The sequence below is a fragment of the Harpia harpyja genome, chromosome 3 (genome assembly GCF_026419915.1).
Source record: "Harpia harpyja isolate bHarHar1 chromosome 3, bHarHar1 primary haplotype, whole genome shotgun sequence".
Classification (NCBI taxonomy): domain Eukaryota; kingdom Metazoa; phylum Chordata; class Aves; order Accipitriformes; family Accipitridae; genus Harpia; species Harpia harpyja.
This window is the reverse complement of record NC_068942.1, coordinates 25,554,209-25,575,589: the sequence shown is the minus strand read 5'-3', so window position 1 is coordinate 25,575,589 and position 21,381 is coordinate 25,554,209. Positions and strand designations below refer to the sequence as shown.

Genomic DNA, 21,381 nt, shown 5'->3' with positions numbered 1-21,381 from the left:
AAAAGGATGAATTAGACTGAAAATGTGATGTACCTGGACCTTTCACACTGTTACACAGATTCATGGTTACATCATCAACAATGTTAGCCAGGAAGGAGAAATCTGCAACGTTGTAAGCATGGATGTCATCTGGATCCGTTGCAATCTGCTTCAATTCATTTTCATCTGCATTTTTAATACCTTACAGAGAAGACATGAAAACAAAACTTGTTAGAAGTGATGGCCATGAAACATAATGCCATGAACTTAAGTCCCTAAACACATTCTTTGAATAGCATTTTAGGTACTTATGTATGTGGCCACTTCTCTGTTCATTTAGCAGATGGGCAGGAGGGGATTGGTGCATGCCAGATCTTCATATAATACTTACCAATTGCATAAAGTTCCACTCCCTCATCTCTGAGTCTTCTTGAAGGGGTGACTACATCATCTTGTGATTTGCCATCAGTGATGAGAACACCAATTTTGCGAGCTCTGGGCCTTAAGCCTGCATCTTGTTTGAAGTTGTTTTTTAAGATGAAATCCAAGGCCATTCCTAGCATGATACAAAGAAGGTAACCATCACTATAAACTATTTCCATATAGTAGTCATGGTAAAGGAGAGTATTTCATCTTAGTGATTTCACTGTGACAACATCATTCCGCAATTCACTTCCTTCTAGAAGCACTCAGAATCTAGTTGCAGCCCATCATCTGGACTTATCAGCAATGGATACTATTTCAGCCCTCTCAAAGTCTCTCATCTCTTACCTTTTATGCATCACCTTCCTATCTGACCTCCTCTCGCCTCCCTTCTGGGTCCTCACCTTGTCTTCATCCCAACCCTGACATGGAACTGCCTTTCCTTCTTCTCAACAGAAACCCAAGCTCTTCATCACTCAAGCTCTCCTCCCTCACATTTCTCCAGACTTCCACTAAGGTTATATGTCTACGCTAGGCCTGTTCTCTACCAAACATACTGAATTGAACTGTAAGGCCCTTGTGTCATGGACAAATTTGAGCTCACTGAACAGTACTGGGGTCAGCTACTAGAATCATTTTTACTGAGGCTTAAGGAAAATCCTGTCAGTGTGACATACCTGTTAGAGTATTGCCTCCTTTGTATGGTAAGTTGGCTACAGCCTCTAACAAAGCCTGTTTGGTTCGGTAAGCATTGAGATTCCATTCTGTCCTGGGATCTCCACTATACTGTGCAAGACCTGGAAAAAAAGGCATCATTACTCAGTTATTATGTGGCTGTGTAGCAGTTACGCCTCATTTTCCCTCATATAAGCATATAAGGACTTACCAATCTGTACTTTATCAGGACCAATATCAAAAACTTCAACAATACGAGCAATGAAGTTCCTGATAGTTTTAAAATTTGGCCGCCCGATACTCCATGAGCCATCCACCAGCAGCACGATATCAGCTTCTGCTCTGGTTCTACATTCTAAACCTGCCGTGTCAACCAGAAAAATATAACCTTAGCATGATAGCTTTCAACCAGAAAAATACAGCCTTAGCATGATAGCTTGCTTTCCCCGTCCTTTTATATGACATATGTCATGAGTTAGCTTCCAAAATAGCTCTAGTTTTATTCACTGGCACTCTGTCAAGTATGACCTATTTGTGAACGTTATTCACACTAGTCACTGGTTCCACGGCAAAAGCTGTATAAATTTCTTCATGTATGTTCCCTTTTATAAATAAGCCTTCACAAATGTCAAGGCCAGTGCTCTTCTCTATTGTCATGTCATTATCTGTTTTCATCTTTAAAGGTGGTTGATAATTTGATTTCAGAAGTTTTGTAAGACTACTAAACTAACTGCTGACGTGGCAGTGAGCATTATCAGATTATCCAAATTTACAGTATTTTAGTCTGTCATGGATAGCTAAACTACTGCTTAGCTTTTAACAATATAATAGTGGAATTAATAACATAAATTACAACCACTTCCAAATAAAAAGCATTTCTGAATTTTCAGGGGAAAAAGATATAGTAATACAGGTGGTAGAGAAGTTTGCATATACAGGAAAGAAAGAACACAATTTAGAGAAGATACACAAACATAAACACAGATCAAGAGATAGAAAGGGGACAAGAACAAACATTTATATAAAGCTGCAATGTTCTGAAAAGGTAGGAAGCTATTTCAGATATCTTCAATTTACAAATTACAGAATAAAACACGTATCATATTTTTTTCATCACAAGGAAAATCACAAAATATTTATACAAAACAGAAAGACACAATGATTTTATCCACAGCCATTTGCAAAAAAAAAAAAAAAAAAAAAATCCTTGCTCTCTCTCTTTTCCTGTAGATTGTGTTACCAGCTGCAAATTTTCTGGCTTCCTGCCATCAGAGCTTCTGGTCTTTATATGGAAGAAATCCCATTGAGAAAAATCAGCCACACTCATCACAGTTGAAAGATATTGTGATTTCATATATGTTCCACATAATTGATCCAACACTGTAGACTCATGAATATAACTATTCCATGTACCTGGGGGTTAAAAGCATGATCCTCTTCTGCATAGAAAATATAGATCTAGTCTTTAGTCAGGACAATAAAATCAGTTGGGAGTAGGGTTTAAATAAAACCATGTTAGTTCAAAAAATTGCATGCATAACTTTAATATGGAAGTTAGCTTCATGTACAATATAAAAGTTAAACTATTTTGACTTTTATTTTTCTTCCAACTACCATAGTTCCCCACATGGAAAATTCTAGCAAAGGCACCAGACCTAGGGTGATTTTTTTCCCCCTATTAATAAATAATGTACTATTACATTTACAGTCCCAGATATAAAATTTGTTTTTTCACATTAACCATGACTCAAATCCATGCATTAATAAAACTAATTAGCTTAAAGAATATAACACTGAAGACAGAAATGACAGCTGCCATAATAAAAAATAACAAACCAATCTTGGTGCCATTATTTTTCTGCCAGACTTATTACAGCTTTAGTCTAATGTCACTGATGGCATGTTATGTAGTTTTTCTCTTGTATTAGACAGAGTGGGACAGCAATTAACAAGTTTCTAAAAATGTTGTCAATAAAGTTACACGAGGTGAGTATTTTTTACACAGCCCAGTGTGGAAACAAGGCATCAAAGAGGTTAAGTGAAAAGAATATAGAGTCAACTGTCAGAAACTTTTTTTTCTTTATTTAACTCTGAAAGGCCTTTGCAGTTAGGTTCTTTCTCCTCACCAAATTCTCTCTGAGCAAACCTTGAAATGGCAGAGAGAAAAGTCTTTACTTCTACGTGTATCCTTGGCTATTATGAAGCGAAGACCTACTTCTTTGTGCTCTCTATGAAGTAGGACTGACCCCTGAAACTCTCTTCATCCATTAATTGAGAGTATGGTGAACACAACTATTAGCATGCAGAGGCAAATTAACCGCACCAAGGGAGCTGCTATCATAGCATTCATAGAAACTCTGACTGGAAGGTTTAACTGCACAGGGTGAAACTCCCAAACAGATACTGGAGAGCACTCAGCAATTGCATTTCTGAACTAAATCTCCTCCTTCTATGGTAAAAAAAAATGACTAAATAATGGTTATGTTGAATATAAGCTTAAATAATACACAATAACACTGGGACATTTCTAACTATCAGATCCTTGTTCATTATATCATCTTAGTCTTAAAAGGAAAAGTCACCATATAAGGACAAGCAAAGGGCTAAATATCTGCTTAAAATTCCTTGTTCTACTCCTGTGGACACCCTTGCAGATGATCTCTGATCTCTGTTCAAGAATTTGACCTTATGTGATTTAACACAGATGTGGATGGCTTGAAAATGCAATGCAGATGGCTTTGAGTAATCAGCAAAACATGGGTTGCCTGAGTTATCATCTTTGTAAGATCATCTAAAGGGTGCAGAGGACTAGAATCATGAAGTAGGGCATACTTAGTGGTCATTCCAGACCAGGGCTTATGTCATCAGGGTAGGGAGTATACTTAATTCTGTAAATAAATATTTATGTGCATTAGAAAAATGATAAGGAAACACTGGTAAACTTTTGGTCTTTTCTTATCCAAAAGCCAAGACTGCCTTTTCTTCAATTCAATCAGGTTTACCTCTAGATAAAAATGGCTCCGAAGTAGTATCTGAAAGGGTGGTCATCTCTTGTCCAACCAGGGGGCTGCTCTCTCCTCCTTCAAACATTCCAAAAACATTTACCTTATAGGTAGTTCCTGCCCTGCAATAGTTAAACAAATGTACTGTAACTAAAGTCATTTGGCTAGCTAAATGCTGACACTTCACTTACAAAATTCTCACAGGAAAAAAGCAGCTGGTAAAACATGAAGCCCAAAGACTAGCTCTTCCACAAGACAGTGAAGTTTCAACAATTTAAAAGCTGATTCTAGATTCTATACTTAAATTTATAGCCTTCTTCATTCAAGTAATTTAAGACTTAAAGCTCAGGAGCGATGCATCCCAACAAAGAGGAAGTCAGGCAAAAGCACCAGGAGGCCTGTGTGGATGAACAAGGAGCTCCTGGACAAACTCAAACACAGAAAGGAAGCCTACAGAGGGTGGAAACAAGGACAGGCAGCCTGGGAAGAATACAGAGAAATTGTCCATGCAGCCAGGGATCAAGTTAGGAAAGCTAAAGCCCTGATAGAATTAAACTTGTCCAGGGATGTCAAGGGCAACAAGAAAAGCTTCTATAGGTACACTGGTGATAAAAGAAAGACTAGGGAAAATGTGGGCCCTCTCCAGAAGGAAACAGGAGACCTGGTTACCTGGGACATGGAGAAGGCTGAGGTAATGAATTACTTTTTTGCCTCAGTCTTCACTGGCAAGTGCTCCAGCCACGCCACCCAAGTCACAGAAGGCAAAGGCAGAGAGTGGGAGAAGAAGATCAGGTTCAACACCATCTAAGGAACCTGAAGGTGCACAAGTCCACGGGATCCGAGGAGATGCACCTGTGGGTCCTGAGGGAACTGGTGGATGAAGTGGCTAAGCCACTATCCATCACATTTAAGAAGTCGTGGCAGTCCGGGGAAGTTCCCACTGACTAGAAAAGGGGAAACATAACCCCCATTTTTAAAAAGGAAAAAAAGGAAGACCCAGGGAACTGCAGGTCAGTGTGTCTCACCTCTGTGCCTGGCAAGATCATGGAGCAGATCCTCCTGGAAACAATGCTAGGGCACATGGAAAATAAGGAGGTGATTGGTGACAGCCAACATGGCTTCACTAAGGGCAAATCATGCCTGACAAATTTGGTGGCCTTCTACAATGGGGTTACAGCGTCAGTGGATTAGGGAAGAGCAACGGATGTCATCTACCTGGACTTGTGCAAAGCACTTGACACTGTTCTGCATGACATCCTTGTCTCTAAATTGGAGAGACATGGATTTGACAGTCAGACCACTCAGCGGTTAAGGAATTGGCTGGATGGCTGCACTCAAATAGTTGCGGTCAACGGCTGGATGTCCAAGTGGAGAGCAGTAATGAGTGGCATTCCTCAGGAGTCAGTATTGGGACCAGTGCTGTTTAACATCTTTGTCAGCAACATGGACAGTGAGATTGAGTGCACCCTCAGCAAGTTTGCCGACAACACCAAGCTGTGTGGTGTGGTCAACACGCTGGAGGGAAGGGATGCCATCTAAAGGGACCTTGACAGGCTTGAGAGGTGGGCCTGTGTAAACCTCATGAAGTTCAACAAGGCCAACCACAAGGTCCTGTACATGGGTTGGGGCAATCCCAAGCACAAATACAGGCTGGGTGATAAGTGAATTGAGAGCAGCCCTGTGGAGAAGGACTTGGGGGTGTTGGTTGACAAGAAGCTCAACATGACCCGGCAATGTGTGTTTGCAGCCCAGAAAGCCAGCCATAACCTGGGCTGCATCAAAAGAATCGTGATGGGCAGGTGGAGGGAGGTGATTCTTCCCTTCTACTCTGCTCTCATGAGACCCCACCTGGAGTACTGTTCAGCTCTGGGGCCCCCAACATAAGAAGGACATGGACCTGTTGGAGTGAGTCCAGAGGAGGGCCATGAAAATGATCAGAGGGCTGGAGCACCTCTCCTGTGAAGACAGGCTGAGAGAGTTGGGGTTGTTCAGCCTGGAGAAGAGAAGGCTCTGGGGAGACCTTATAGCAGTTCTCCAGTACCTAAAGGGGGCCTACAAGAAAGCCGGGGAGGGACTCTTTAACAGGGAGTGAGTGTAGTGATAGGACAAGGGGTAATGCTTTTAAACTGGAAGAGGATAGATTCAGATTAGATGTAAGGAAGAAATTCTTCACTGTGAGGGTGGTGAGGCACTGGAACAGGTTGCCCAGGGAGGCTGTGGATGCCCCATCCCTGGCAGTGTTCAAGGCCAGGTTGGATGGGGCTTTGAGCAACCTGGTCTAGTGAAAGGTGTCCCTGCCCATGGCAGTGGGGTTAGAACTAGATGCTCTTTAAGGTCCCTTCCAACCCAAACCATTCTATCATTCTATGACTTTTAATGTTCCTATTTTTAATGTATTTAGTATATTTGCATAACAGATTCTGACATGATCTGAACCTAACTTACAAATCCAGGCCTCTGAGAAAATTAATCAAGAACTAAGCTAAGCTTTTTTTAACTAACATGAGGTAAGGAAGTTTTAGGAGGAAACTTTAGAAATCCCAACTTTCTCCTGTATCCCATTAGTTTTCTCATAAGCCAAATGCAGAACACAGCCTCTGTCCACATCTTTGCCTCCTTCAGTTCTGTGAGAACACCACAAGTGATGTGACTGAATAATCTCAGAAAGACCCCTGTCAGGTGCCTTTCACAGACAGCGTAACAAGATCCTTATAGCTTATTGACAAATTACTTTCTTACTTACAGTAGATTTTGCCAGAAGTTTCAACCCCAGATAATGATTAAACAAAACCCTAAGCTAAAGCTACTGGGGGAAAAAAAAAAAAAAAAAAAGAGAGACATGAATTATTATCCATACCTAAGCTCCTCCAATACCACTGTGCTGTCGTACGGCCCCACTATTAATTCTCCAAGACTCCCGTCATCTTCGGTAGGGTGGAAAGTTACTTTGTACCCCTTTACTCGCCCTGGGGCTGGCTCCCAGGTTACTCGGAAACTTGACATAGTTGAATCAGAAGTTCTCAGATTTCGAGGCGGCTTAAAGGGAGAGGCTGCAAGGGTGGAATAAAAGGGTTTAAATCAGGTCTGCTTATCGAAAAAAATCAACAAGTATGCTTTTATGTAAAAATCCATATGCAAATCCAGTATTAGTGGCAGTCCTAAACTATTTGTGCCTTTCCTTTGACATAAAGACAAGTATCAAGAGCTGAAAGGTGAGATTCACTTCACTTAATTTTAGTTGTCTAACCAATAGGTACATGGGTCAGGTTTATTATCAAGGCTGCCTCTACAGTCAACAGACTGAGGGATAGATAGCAATTCATCTCATCTATCTTAAATATCCACCTGATCTTACAATAAAAGTTGGCAATAGGTGGACTAACCACAGTCAGTCATTCTCTCTATTAATTATGGGGAAAGACTAGATGACCAGCTTAGACTAGCCCTCTCTCTTTTAAATGGCAACAAGTAGGTGAGCCATATAGACCAAAAGAGAGAAATGGAAGCAGCTTCCTCTCAAACCAACACTGGAAAAATCAGAATTTACTGCAAGCAAAAGTCACACCCAGCCAGTACTCAGTCACCAATATCAATTCTCAAGCTGCTCCCTCCTTAGAGCTCTGTGTCCCAGAGGTCAGAGTATGGAGACAGTGGAAGCAAGGACCCTTTCATAGAAAAGGTCCTGCCAACACTCCTCTCCCTTTACAGGCTCAGGGCCTGGCAGTTCTAGCAACTTCACCAACCACAGGTATGGCAGTGTGTCAAAAAATACTTATTCAGAGGAGTGCCAGCCAAACAGCTTGAGGTTTTAGGTCAAGAGCAAGTTCCTCTGAAGACTAACGACTACTCAGTGCAGGTCAGTACTCACAGACAGAGTGGTTAACAAGCCTGCTGCTAGCTTCTACATCACTTTTGCTTTTGTGTATATCTGAAGTGCAGTCACAGAATATACTGCAGCAGTGTAAACTCAAAGTTGCAAAAATGGGAATTAGGGTAAACAGAAAGTCACCATAGGTTTGGAGTGAAAAGGTGGAGGGAAAAAGTAAGAGTTTGTCTTATCCCTGTGCCTTTGCAATTGTCTGACTATAGCTGAAAGATCATAAATGTCCTCAGATTGTGAATTCTGCTGAGAAACAGTAGATACATTTCCACTCACACAGAAAAATACAGCCTCTCTGTCTCATCTCCCATGACACTCCTCCCTGAATTATCATGACAGCTTCAACTAACAAGATCACTTGGGCTCCACTTGCTTCCAAAGAGTGATTACCACCACAACTATTTACACTGAAAGCACAGAAGCATTTCTGTATCAAGATGAACAGGTCAAAAAACAAAAGCAGCTGGATGATCTGAGATTTATCTCAGTATAGTTTTCAAGATTGAAAAACTAGGTGTTGGTCAAGAGCTGATCAAGTTTTCATGACTCCTCTACATCAACCACATTTTAATTTAAAAAGAAATCTTCCTGCAGTAACTGAAGTGCTGATATCTCCATTGTTAGGAGACTTGTTTCTTACTTCCTGTCATCATTCGATATGACATATGTTCAGAGAACAGAGAATGGCATGAAGTATTTACAGTGTACCTCAGTGAATGGCACTAGTCTCATGTGGGCAGAAACATCCTCAAAAAAACTCTCTTTTGGTAATGGCTCTTTGTCTATGGAAGCAAAAAACTGACTCTAAATCTGGTTGATTTGATCAAGATATCAAGAGAACATTTCCTCACAAAATGAAAGACCAGCATCAGATACATACTAAAGGCAGAGTACAAAATCAGTTTTGCTTTTACCACAAAAATCCCCTCACCAGGACTTAATAAACATTTTAGAGTTTCAGCTTCTGAGAGAGAAGACAGCTGGTCAAAAAGACCATGGTGTCTGAGGTCAGGCTTCCCCTGATAACTCTTCAAAATCATCTACTCCCCCTTTTTATTACCTCAGGTTTTCCACAGAAAATACGGTGACCAAAGAAGACAAATCTGAGTAACAGGATGCTGAGTAGCTATTTAATCAATACCCATGACCAAAAGGCAAATTATGAAACAACTGACAACATTTAAGCAGTCTGTTGATATACTGTCTTCCTCACAAAACACTTTGTTTTGACTTCTGATGACAGTGTTTCAAAACAAGTCCAGTATTTTCAACCAGATTTTACACCACATTTACACCCTCAATGCCAACAGCAAAAAGCTGTGCTCAGGCTATACCATAGTGAAGTTTCCAACAAATCAAACTCTCTTCTTCACCTCTAGCATTTTCTTCAATTTGCCTGTTAATTCATGATCTTAGCAGACTCCACCATACTTTTCTACATATCATGCTTATTAATTTTAAACATAAAGCTTTAATTATCAAATCCTATACAAGCTTGTCATACATACCTGTTGTTCCTTCTGCTTTTCTTGATTTTCCTTGTCCAAAATCATAAATTGGAACAACACTGAGGTCATATGTAGTTCGCGGCTTAAGTCGCTTTAACACTATGCTTGTAGTAGGAGCATTTACTCTTCCAAACATCTGTCTTCCTCCACTGCGTGGTCGGTAGTACACACGATAAGACAAGACTTTTCCAGGTGAAGGCTGCCATGTAACTCTCATTGTATTTTCTGTCTCGTTGTCTACTGTCACAGTCCTGGCATTTGGTGACACTTTTCAGTGTAAAAATACGGATAAATGTTTACTTTGTCACATAAAGATATATTCAAATGCATGCCTACAAAATTCATTCTGCTGTATTAAAAAAAATTGCCTTCTTTAAAATTACAGTATCTGATTGTGAGGAATACACAGGGGAATCTCACAAGACATTGTTAATTTATTTTTTAATTGTAATGGACTAAACAAACATAAGTGTGCTTTCCACTACAGAGAAGAAAAGAAAGAAGTATAAATTACATGATGACACAGCATAATTGGGAGTTTTATTTAGTCACACTTTTCAGTAATCTGCTAAATAATGGATTCAGCACTCTCAAATGAAAGTGATAAATCATAAAGCCATTGTTTTTTTATGAACACAACGTCCTATAGAGTTAAGATTTTCTAAGTTTTGAGTTTACAGATTTGATAAGACACTGCTAAATACCTAAACTGCTGGGTGTTGGGCTCCATACAAACTAACCTGCAAAGAGCGGTAAGTGACTTTCCAAATGCTTGCTATTTGCAGGATAGTATATGTGCTGAAATAAGCACACGGACTAATAAAGCATTTTCTCTACAAATTGGAGCATTCGGCTTCTAAGAGATATTTTCCAGACTGTACAAATGTTACAAATGATCTGAAGTGAACTGAAAGGCATGCAATGCTGGCTGTCAGCCGGAATAAGCCATCTAGGTTTTGGCAAAACAGAAGTTTCTTGGCATGCCAGAATCGGTCAGTATTTCATCACATGGTGAGGTAGACTTTGCAGGCTACAGCGTCCTCTCCCAGTGCTAGGAACTCACAATTTCTAATTGTGTTTGTAACAGAAAGATGCAATGTTAGTTGGTCTCAGGTCTGGGTCTATTGATGGGCCTGACAGCAAGTTCCCTCAGGCAGCACATTGAGAGAAGCAACAAATGACACATGGCTAAGCTGCCTCCTTAGCCTGGAAAAGGCAGGACAGCCAACGCTGCTGTTCTTGAAAAAAGGAAGATGTGGGACAGTGGTCTGCTTTGACTCTGCGGAGTCCGCTCTTACCAATGGCAGCAATCACTACTCTTGCGAGACCTTAAGAGCAACTATATTGGGTCAAGGCCAAAGGTTAACGTAGTTCAGCAGCCTGTCTCCAACAGTAGTCAAAACAGATGCTTAGGGAAGAGTACAAGAACATGTAAACACACATGATGCTTCCCCAGAGCACTCCCTCAGGCTTCGACTTCACATGGCCCCTTTAAGCAAACAACAGAAACATCAAGGCTGATCCAGGGCATCCCTTCATTCATTCTGGCTTGTCTGCTTGCCAGTTCTTGCTATAAAGCAACAAGCTATCCCTGGCCTCTCAGTGTCTTTTACTTTGCCTACACTGCAGGAGAGGCTTGAGCCTGCTTTGACTAATACTACATAACGTTTAGCAAATAAGAAAAAAAAAAGAGCCTTAGGAAAAGTAAATAACAAACATCAAAATCATCCAGTGAGCCTCAGTTTGAGGAATGTGAAGACTGGAAAGGGCAATAGCTTGGAAAGCAAATTCATTGATTCTCTGGGAATTTACCCCATGTTTCCTCCTTACTCTACCCATAACATTTCTTCCACCTGTTTTCTAGCAGTCACACCAAACCTATGAAAGGCCAGATTCAGGGTAATTTGCAGACAAAATACATCTTAAGTTGGAAGTAATTGTTGCTGAATCCAAACCTACATGACATAGAAGAGATTTTCCCTTTTTTTAATGGTCAAACAAAAAGCCAAAATTGACTGATCTGAGGTGGCATTTTGGTTTGGGAGCACATTTCAGGGAAAAAAACGTGAAGAAAAATAAGGTCCATTTTCTTTAAAATACGATAATTTCACCAAGCACAGAATGTTACAAATGGTGGTAACCTTGTACTACACTCACCGTCAGTAAAAGCCTCTCCTTCTACTGGGTCTCCTTCTCCACTGCTGTAGATTGCGGATACTGAAATCCTGTATTTAGTCTCTGGCTCCAAGCCTTCTAGCACAGCATCCACTCTGTTTCCAGGGACTCTTTTCTCTCCCATCGTATCATCATAAAGTGATTTCCATACTATCCTGTAATCATTAACTGCTCCTGGGGCTGGTGTCCATGATAACCGAACTGTACTGTCAGTTATGTCTGTGGTAATCAAATTACGTGGTGAACCACGTTCTGCAAGAAAGAAAACAGCAAATGTCTCTAAAATACAAATAGCAAAAGTTAGCAAAGTACAAATGGAAAAATGAAATTATCATAAGAGCAAAATCAATCTTTTCCCATCAATATTAGTTTCAATAACGTACATTTCTAGTTTCAAGAGAAAATTCATTGATTTTTCATCAAAATGCTTAAAGCTAACTTTAGACTATGAATGATCCTATCCCTTACCATGCAAGATACTTAGCAGTTATGCTTTAGAATATGCAAAATAAAAATGGCATTAATCAAAGACTTGGAATGAAGCCAGTGTTGAAATGTGCTGTAGCTCATTTAGGTAGGTTTTAACTCTCAAGTAAATAATTTTATTTCAATCATTCATCTTCATCCTCATGTGTGTAACTTTTTTCTTGGGGGGTAGATAAAGGAGACTTTTACGCAAGTCAAACAGTCCTTTCTCTAACAACGTTATCTTCTTATTTAATCATACTATTCTTATCTTCCAGACTACCACTTACCAGATTTAACAGTTATTTCTTTTTATGTTTACAATTAATTTGCAGTGTGTTTACTTTATGCCGCAGTTACAGTAGAAAACAGTCTCCACCTTTCCACTCATAAGACTTGTACCTCTTTCCTCCCTGTAGCTTGTTCCAGCCAGCTTGGAACAAAGGAAACAGCTCATTAGTCTGTGAAATCCAGTTGTCAGCTGAATGCGTGAGCCTCACCTAACGCACCAGAGTAATTCCACTGCTTAAAAATGGAGCTTATTGGTCTAAAGCAGTGCAGTGAACGGAGTGCCTCTGTTTAATGTTTAACATACATTTATAACATATGTTCAATTTTCCTATTGCAGTGGCTGCCTCTTGATGGCAGGAAAGGGGCGCTGACTGGTGGGTTTAATGCAATGACCTCACTGTAGCAAGATCTGCAAAAGGGATCTACGAAACCAGATCCACATACACACAGAAGCGCTCAGTTCTTTGGTGTGTATTCTCTGTGGCCTTTCTCACTGTACAAGACATTCCTAAGAGACTGCTTAGCAAGAGGACTTAAACGCTTGAGGTGGCCTCATGGCATCACAGTTAAGTTTTACTTGCACTGATAAAAATATATCCCTATATTATACCACAGCAGCCACAGGACCAGACTCAAAATTCTTTGAACACAGAGAAATTCAGTACCTATCCAATTTCCACTGCTTAGGGTCACTGCAAGAACAGACCTCACTGTTTTCAGAAGCCTGAAGCAGTTTCAGTCAAAGCCATATACTGTGTTTTCACTTTTCATATTCATTTGTCTTTCACTTCCACTGCAAATCTGCAACATTTCCAAACATAATCCCACTGGAGCAAACAGGACTACCTGCAGAAAGCTTTGTTTTGGAAATATCTCATTGCCAGCACAACTTCATTAAAACTGAGCCAGTGAATCCCACTTGGCTTAATGATGAATGGAAATTAATATCAGCCTATCTGAAAACAATGTTTACAGTATAATAAAGATTCATCAGCTACACAGACTACAGAATCAGAGGATACCACTCCAACCATGAAGCGGACTCTCAGATATAGCTAATAGATCATGTAATAGAATTCCTTTGTGTTGTGAGTTTTTTCTGATTTTAATTCACAGTCTTGGGACATCCCATAATGTTTCTCTGGAGACAATTCTTTTTCCATCCTAACTCTGCATCAGTTCTTACAATTTTACTCTTCAAACCAATTTTTAGCCTCACAATATAAATCATTACAATTGGTGGTGTCTTCTCTTCAAAAAAACATTGATACAGAGGTTTTGGTAAAGTTCACTTGTTTATCATTTCACAACAATAGCAGTTGCATATAGTGAAAAAGTTATAGTGAAAAGGCCTGATTCAGCTCATGCTTCATGAAGTCTCACTGAATTCAGTGACTGCATTAAATGCAAGCCAGGGCAGAATCTAAACTCCAAACACCAATTTTCCTGGAAGCCTGAAAAAAAGATTTGCCTTCAAAAGTAAATTACACCAATTTTTCTGTCTGCTCTTAAGCTTCTGCTCCCAAATCTTGGCTTTTTCATACAATAAAAAAAAATTAAAGCAATCCAAATGGAAAAAATATGGAAAACCTAACTTGATAGAATGCACAGATGGCTCACAATAAAAACCTTTCTTTCCATATTTTAATGTAATATAAATATACAAGTCACTTTATTTTGGCTACTTTAAAACATGGCTCTGCCACAACATGATTTCAGTATTAAAGTATCTGCTACCACAGCACAATTTTTTGCAAGTCTACTCTTGGACGCTACAGCTAATGATATACGTTGGAAACACTGCAAAAATAACTGCATATTTAAAACCGTTATTGATTAAGTCATTACTGAGGTCATTAAATAACAGAGGAAAATAATTTGTTTGGAATGGACTGTAATGAACACCAGTTACTGTAATATGTTGGTTCTGAAAGAAATATTCTTTGGAACTAAATGTCTTTTTTATAAGGCAAGGTAAGAGGGGGAAAAGTGACTGGGATTCCTACCAAACCACTAGAACTAAATGGAAAATTTTTACTTCAAATAGTTGGAAACTGCTGACAAGACAACTTACCTACTAAGGGAAATTAGACTTTTTATATGTTACACTGCAACGAGAACATTTCTTTAACATAACACACTAACTTGATTTGCACCTCATGTGCAAGGTGGAAGTTCACTGATAGCTTTTCTCTGCTTCACTGGATCTCCCACAAGTGTTTTTGTATTAGGGGACACAGCTGCAGTCCAACTGTAAGTCTTAAATTATTAGGATTCCACCCAATATTATCTAAGCTGCTACACTCAGAGTCAAGAAACATATTTATGCTGCACAAAAACACTGGTATAATGTAGTCACTAGCAAACACACAATTAGACCTATGAGATATTTTTCCCTTGGATTAAAACAAAATACCTAGTTACCTTGCTTACATTTCACAAAAAAAACAAAAAAATATCTACAACTGTAACACCTAAGCAGTCATTCTGTTCTTTGGTCCACATGTTCAGAAACATTTGTTGTACATCTGCTTCTTGCCTGCTTGTTTAAATTGGATGGATAAGGAGCAAGGAAAGACAATGTACACTGCAAGAAAGAAAAGTGCTCGCTGGCTGCTTCACAAGTGGTTGTCAAAAGACTCCTGCTTTTTCCTGACTTGAAATGGAAGCTAAAGTATGCTCATCACTTCGTACAGGCCCCAAGTCATGAGCAAGTGAGGAAGCAGTTGGTTTTTGAAAATTATCCCCTAACAGACATTGGGTCTTATGATGCTCTGGAGCACCAAACCGGCTGGTGTAAGCACAGCTGTAAGCCATGGTGAGTACGTACACAGTAAAACAAAGTGCTTGCACAGACAGGTCAAACCTCTGGGCGAGCAAGCCAGTCACCAGTTTCAGGCTATCAGATTCTCTTCAGCAGTCTTTAGCTCAGAGCTGGTCTGCCTACAGTCCCTTGTACATCTCTACCATCACTCAGTGCAGACACACAAAAAAATTAACTTGGTAACTTTCAGTCAGGTGCTTTTACACCCACTTCTGGACTTCTGCAATGTCCATTTTCCATATTAAGTTTTTCCACTATAGTATGCCAGAGACACAATATAATATTAAAGCAGTTTCCCTGTGTCCACTTGGCTCACTTCCCATAGCTCTCCAGCAATCACTGTTGTTATTGAACACAAGACTGTGAATCAGCTAAAATTAAAATGTTGACATTCATAAAAATCAAATGGCCTTATTCAGATGGCCTTTCCCTTCAGAAACATTTACACAACTCCAGTTGATTTCAGTGGGAGTTGTACATGCAGTTTAGGCCCAAAGTTTAAAGAATTTTCTGTATGTGTTCTTAAAACCAGCTTTCAAAATCAACCTGCAGTGGTAAATTTCATGCACAGCCATGTTTCATTTAAGTTAAACATAGGATTGATGTAAGCCAGTATCCTAAAAGGTCATAATCAACTAAATAAATGAACCTTCTCTTGCAGAGGCATATAACCAAAATTTTATGGCCTGAGTCCTGCCTTGTTTACAATGAGATACGTCAAGAGTACCCCATTAAGTCAGCAGGCATGGTCGCCGCAGCCAAGGGTCCGAGTGCATGCATCAGGCATGATGGTAGCAGAATCACTTTAAGGTTTTACTTTACTGGTCAAACTCTCATCAGCATTGGAGGAGGCAGTCACTTTGGTCAGCTGATACCCTTCCCTCCGAGCCACAAAGTAGTCGGTTATTCCTGGAGTACCAGCCCTCAGGCACGTAGTGAGGGGATGTGGACATGGTGCAGGGGAGAATCAAGGACTTGCCACGCAAAGGGAGTGCTCGCTTGACCCTGTTAGAGCAGGTTTCTTGCTCTTCTGCTACTGGGAATGCAGAAAAGTGAGAAGATGCAAACCAGGAGAGTTCTGACCCAAAAGAGAGACTTTGGCCAGAGCACTTCTAAGTCCCTGCTCTAGGATAAAGCCAACAGGAATTCATACGCAGTCCCTTTAATATTTTGTCTGTCTTTTCCAACAGTTAATCAGTTAACACTACTCTCAACTGTCTAGAAATATCTTTTTATTATTCATTCAACCTTCCCCTGTGGTTTTTTCTGATATATATTTCACTTCCTATATAAAACTAAAATAATTTTCCACAGATTATCAGAAGTTAATTTCAAATGTCAGACTCAAAAATCTTGGAATGTATAATTTTAAAAATGCATGAAACAGCATTAAATCTTCTGAGGACACTGAGTCCTTGTTTCTCTCAGGACGGAAGCAGCACTATGCAGTCTGAACATTACGTAAAGTCCCTGTGATATGCTAAAACCCTCATTGTAAGAAAATGTCACTTGAATTTGTGCTATTCTGCCTGTAGGAGGTCATTCATTTCTAAAGCAATCTTACGTTACTATAGAAACAGCAAAAAGGAATCATTTATTTACCAAAGAACTACTATCCCTTTTCTGACCAAAAAAAGACACCCCCCCAAAATCCCCAAACCTAAGCTCTAAGAAATGTATACAACAGAAAACAACTTAAAACTGAAAAATGACTCAGTCATGACAACCTTTTTTAATATATTGCTTCAGTACAGCCCAATTCTCACAGCACAAATAGCTCCCTGTCAAACAGAATGGCAGGATTGGGCCCTATATTACTGAAACATAAAGATTCTCTTTCTAAAGGGGAAGAGACTATGACATAATTCTCTCTCAGATTTATCTTCTGCATATAATACACTATACCTCTTGTTGTTTATTCTATAATGTATAGAGGTAATAAATAAAATGGGTTGACATCTCTGCTACTGTAGACTAGCAGTCTCATTTATTTCAAAAGAACTATGTCCATTTACACCAATAGTGTTTCTAGCCTAAGAACTTTACTGATATAAGTGGAAATAGTTTGAAATGTCTCAGTACAAGATGAGAATCTGACCACTGAATCTTTTTCTGAAAAAAACAAAGCCTTTTTTCCTAAATTTCTGAGATCCATATCTTAAAGTGTAATGACTCCCCTGCTTGCAGTCAGTAACTGAAATATTCTTAAAGCTGTTCTGAAAAATATATAACTGCCAGCAAAAGGACACTCATAAAATAGATCTGCAGCCTTCAAACTTTTCAGACATTCATTAGGATTAAACATCTCTGTGTAAATTGCTTAATCTAGCAATGAATTTGTTTCTTTTTAAAACAACTGCAAATTATGAAAGTTAATCTATTTAGCAGCTAATGTACAGTATGTTCTTTTCATCTGACAGCATGCCTTTGGGCAGAAAACCAAATTCTTGCCAGACTTACAACCACCTCTCTTATTAAAAAACAGATTAGAAAAACAGTAGCTCTCGCAAACTGCTCACTGTCTGTTGCATTTATACTCACAGCCCTCACCATGTTTATCATTGTATTTTATTTCTGGTGTATGATGACTTGGGTAAGATCATATGATCCCCCAAAAAACTGAAAGCCAAATGGTTTGTTTGGGGTGTTCAGCGATAAGAGGGAGTCTTTTCCCTAAGGCGTTCCTGTGGGTGTTTCTTGCTTGTTCTTCAATCTGTATTATGTATCATCAAATACAACCATCAGTGCTAATTTGTTTAGTTCCCCCAGTTGTCACAAGCCTTATTCCACCACACGGCAAATGGGAGCCTGCACTGATTTAATTTACCTTAGCAGTTTCAATGACTTTGTGTGAGCTGAGGGGAATCACAGCCAACAAAATATGTCTGAGGAAAATTTTTCCATGGCACCTTTATAGAAGGGTTCCAACGAAAGCTGCCTAGTGATGGATCACCATGCACTTTTGAAAGTGAGAGGATAAAACTGGAGGGTTTTCTACAGCACATATTTTGCACGTGCAGTTATGTTTAATGCAGTATGAAATATAAAGCTCCAGAACTTTCACCTCTGGATGGTACTTCATAACGGTAGACAAAATCAACCAGTGACTGAAAGAGGCTGTATAAAAGATCACAGCACTATAAATTTCCTAAAATCTCGATTACTGAAGAAGGAAAGCACACTCCTTCAACAAAGGGGCAAAAACATTGTTTCCCTTTTCCCGCTCCACAAACACAAAAAAGAAATAAACCCATTCTCTCTGAATAACAATTACCTGTATGGTATGGAACAGCACCCTCAGAAATGAGTAATCTGGTTACTCATTTGCTAAACTCTCTATACGATGTTGTCTGTGAACAGTTCATAAAATTCTGATGCTCTGGCATGTGTTTATCTTTGGACTGGACCAGATAGCTATGCAGACAGTTTATAGAAGAGATTATCTACAGTTACTTGGGGGAATATTTGCCCTCTCTGTTTTATGCAGAGAAACAATAAGGGCAAGCACATACTTAGCAAAAAGAAAAGCAAAAGGAGAAGCAGAGATTACCCAGCTGGTAAATGATACCAAGTACACAGAATGATTGCTGGGTTTGTGTGGATTGATTTTCCCAAGTAACCTGAAACAAACAAGTCACTTCAAAACATGGAAAAATTGCCATGCAGAGCAAAGCAGGGGGAGAGGAGAAACTTCCAAGAGCAATTTGCGACTGCTCCAAGATACGTTGCAGATAACATACATAACTGAAGGACCTTCAATGAATACCTGAGCAGACATGTTCTTGCAAATCTTGCTAGAGCAGTCTAAAAAATTTTCAGTTTTTCCTCTCTCTGCTGAAGGCTACTCTTGCAACCGAGATACAGTAACTGCCCATGTGAGTTCTACTACATGCAGAGCAAAATAAATCATTACTGAAGGCAGTAAGAATGTTTGTCTACACCCTTAGTCACAGGGGACCATTTAGTGACTCAGTAAAATTCCATAAACATCTGAGAGCTTGGATTTTTCATTTCCTGCCACTTGACTATACAATAGCTGGAGAAGCTACTGTATCCGGCTCCTCTTTTCTCACTTTCCTATTAGTGCTGAAATGTTCACTATACCCAAACTGATTTCTCTTAGACTACAGATCAATACCATAAACTAACAACTGTCCCAGTTTGAAAGGCAATCTCAAGCCTAGCTCTTGATATGATGATGAAGTGGCCAGCAACTATGGCATCACTGACTGAATAGGTTTGGTGAGAATTCATATGGTGAAGACATCAAGTAAGCCCCACTGGGATTCCTGATACAGGAAAATACTTAAGTGCTCAGTACTTCAGTGCTGTTGGCAATGAAAAACACACACCACACTATTTTGTTTCTCAGACACTATGGCTCACGGAAAAACTAACTGAAATACTAAACACTTTTTTATGCTTCCTTTCACAGCTTTTTTGTCATTACTGTTGATAAGTTTATTTCTCCAGGAATTAAGATCTGTCCCATTCCCAGCCTCAGTCAGACAGGTTGTTTCAGCTAATAGTTAGTCAAGTATTCACTTTACTGACCTGTGTAACTTTTCAGCCAAGTCCAACCATATTTATTTTAGTTCACGGGCAGCATGACTTCTTTTTCAAGTAAACTTCTATACTAAGCTTTGAAGTTTGAATGTTACCTTTCAGTTCCAAAATTGCAACCTTTTTATTCTTAATTGTCTGTTTTTCCTCAAAGGTTTTGTCTTTTTATGGTTTAATGAGGTAAGACAACACCATAAAATGAAATATTGTCTTATATGTACTTCGACAGATATTCTGAGAACCTTTTATACCATTAGTCAGAGAGTCTTTAAAAATATCTATGAACGATGTCCAAAGAGTTTTGGCCTAATTCAAGTATTTTTATTACCCCATGAAACTGCAGATATGCTGGTTACTGAAATACACGGTGGATGTTCCATGAGGAAACATCACAATTTAGTCCTCTGCTGTCATGCAAACAGACATTTGTATTCTGTTCTTTACCTTTGATCACCCACTAATGACTGACATCTGTATATGCTCTTACTAACATTTTACCTAACCATGAAAAATTTAATAGACAGCCTTAATATGAACAGTAATGTTTTCTGGAGTACACCCTGATAGGATTTTCAAATCCAGTTGAATCTTCAAAGGATATGCATTTGAGTCACAAAGCTATACCTGTCAAAATGGTAAAAGTAATTTTTAGTTTGGTTTTCTCCCAGCTGAGGAACTGAATAAAAAGTAATTCAGTTAAGTTACAGGATGCTCACTTATTCGTATTTGTCCCAAGACAATATCTGTCACAGAATTTTTTACATAAGGTTTTAATTCAGTTGCTTAGAGTAAAACCTCTTACAGGAATGCTTCTGTGTCCTTTTAAGTGAAACATCCATTTTAAACTCCATCTGGTTGCATATACACCCATTCCTGAGCTATAGTCAACTATCCTTTTAAATTCTTTGACTCTTTAACTAATTTTCAGAATGTTTTTCTTATTGACAATTTATCACTGCAGAAAGTCCAAATCAGAATCAGAGCCCTCCTGGACAGTGGGAAGCACTGAAAGGACAAGACAGTCTCTCCCTGAGACTGAATTCTGGTTTTCTGATGACTCTGTCTTTTCGATTCTGCTGTATTTCATTCACCTTTCTCTATTTAGAATATGTTTTAACTGAAGCTCTAGGCAATGCCTTAAAAGACTTTTCTGTTGCTCAATTTTTATGATAGGGTAAAAAGCTAAGCTTATTTTATTAATTTGAAACACACTTGATCTCTCCAGAGCTCCATGTTAATAAAGGGTCTCTCATGGGTTTTCTACAAAGATACTCAATTAAAACCTTTCCACCAAATGTAAACAGTTAACTTGGTCAGTGCTTCACTAAAATATGAGGCATCTCCCTAGGGAAGTGGACAATTCAGTCTAACAGAGAGACAGAGGCCTCTCAAGATTTGCAAAGGAAGACCAAGGCATTCCTCTCTCCACTGACAGCACAGAGAAAAAAGCACAAATGGCAGGCTCCTCTGTCCACTTGGGACCCAGCCTGCTCTTGTTCGAGAGTGAAATTTGCATTCCTGGATGTGCAGTGGCTCAGGTTCAACAGAAAGAGTAAAGGAGACTCTTGCCCAGCATACACTACAGCCTTATGAATC

General features: G+C 39.3%; 1 protein-coding gene across 6 annotated transcripts in view; it reads right to left on the bottom strand.

The window, feature by feature from the left end:
* COL12A1 (collagen type XII alpha 1 chain) overlaps positions 1–21,381 on the bottom strand; it is a 107,269-nt gene that overhangs the window by 61,592 nt on the left and 24,296 nt on the right. For 4 of the 6 annotated variants that reach the window (XM_052781695.1, XM_052781697.1, XM_052781698.1 and 1 more), the window contains exons 14-21: positions 11,625–11,894; positions 9,468–9,734; positions 6,937–7,129; positions 4,080–4,201; positions 1,289–1,438; positions 1,080–1,199; positions 371–535; positions 34–180 (exon numbers count right to left, since the gene is read on the bottom strand). In XM_052781695.1, the coding sequence (XP_052637655.1) occupies positions 34–180; positions 371–535; positions 1,080–1,199; positions 1,289–1,438; positions 4,080–4,201; positions 6,937–7,129; positions 9,468–9,734; positions 11,625–11,894 (1,434 nt within the window). The remainder of the gene's footprint in view (positions 1–33; positions 181–370; positions 536–1,079; positions 1,200–1,288; positions 1,439–4,079; positions 4,202–6,936; positions 7,130–9,467; positions 9,735–11,624; positions 11,895–21,381) is intronic. The other 2 variants (XM_052781700.1, XM_052781701.1) reach the window with 1 other exon arrangement.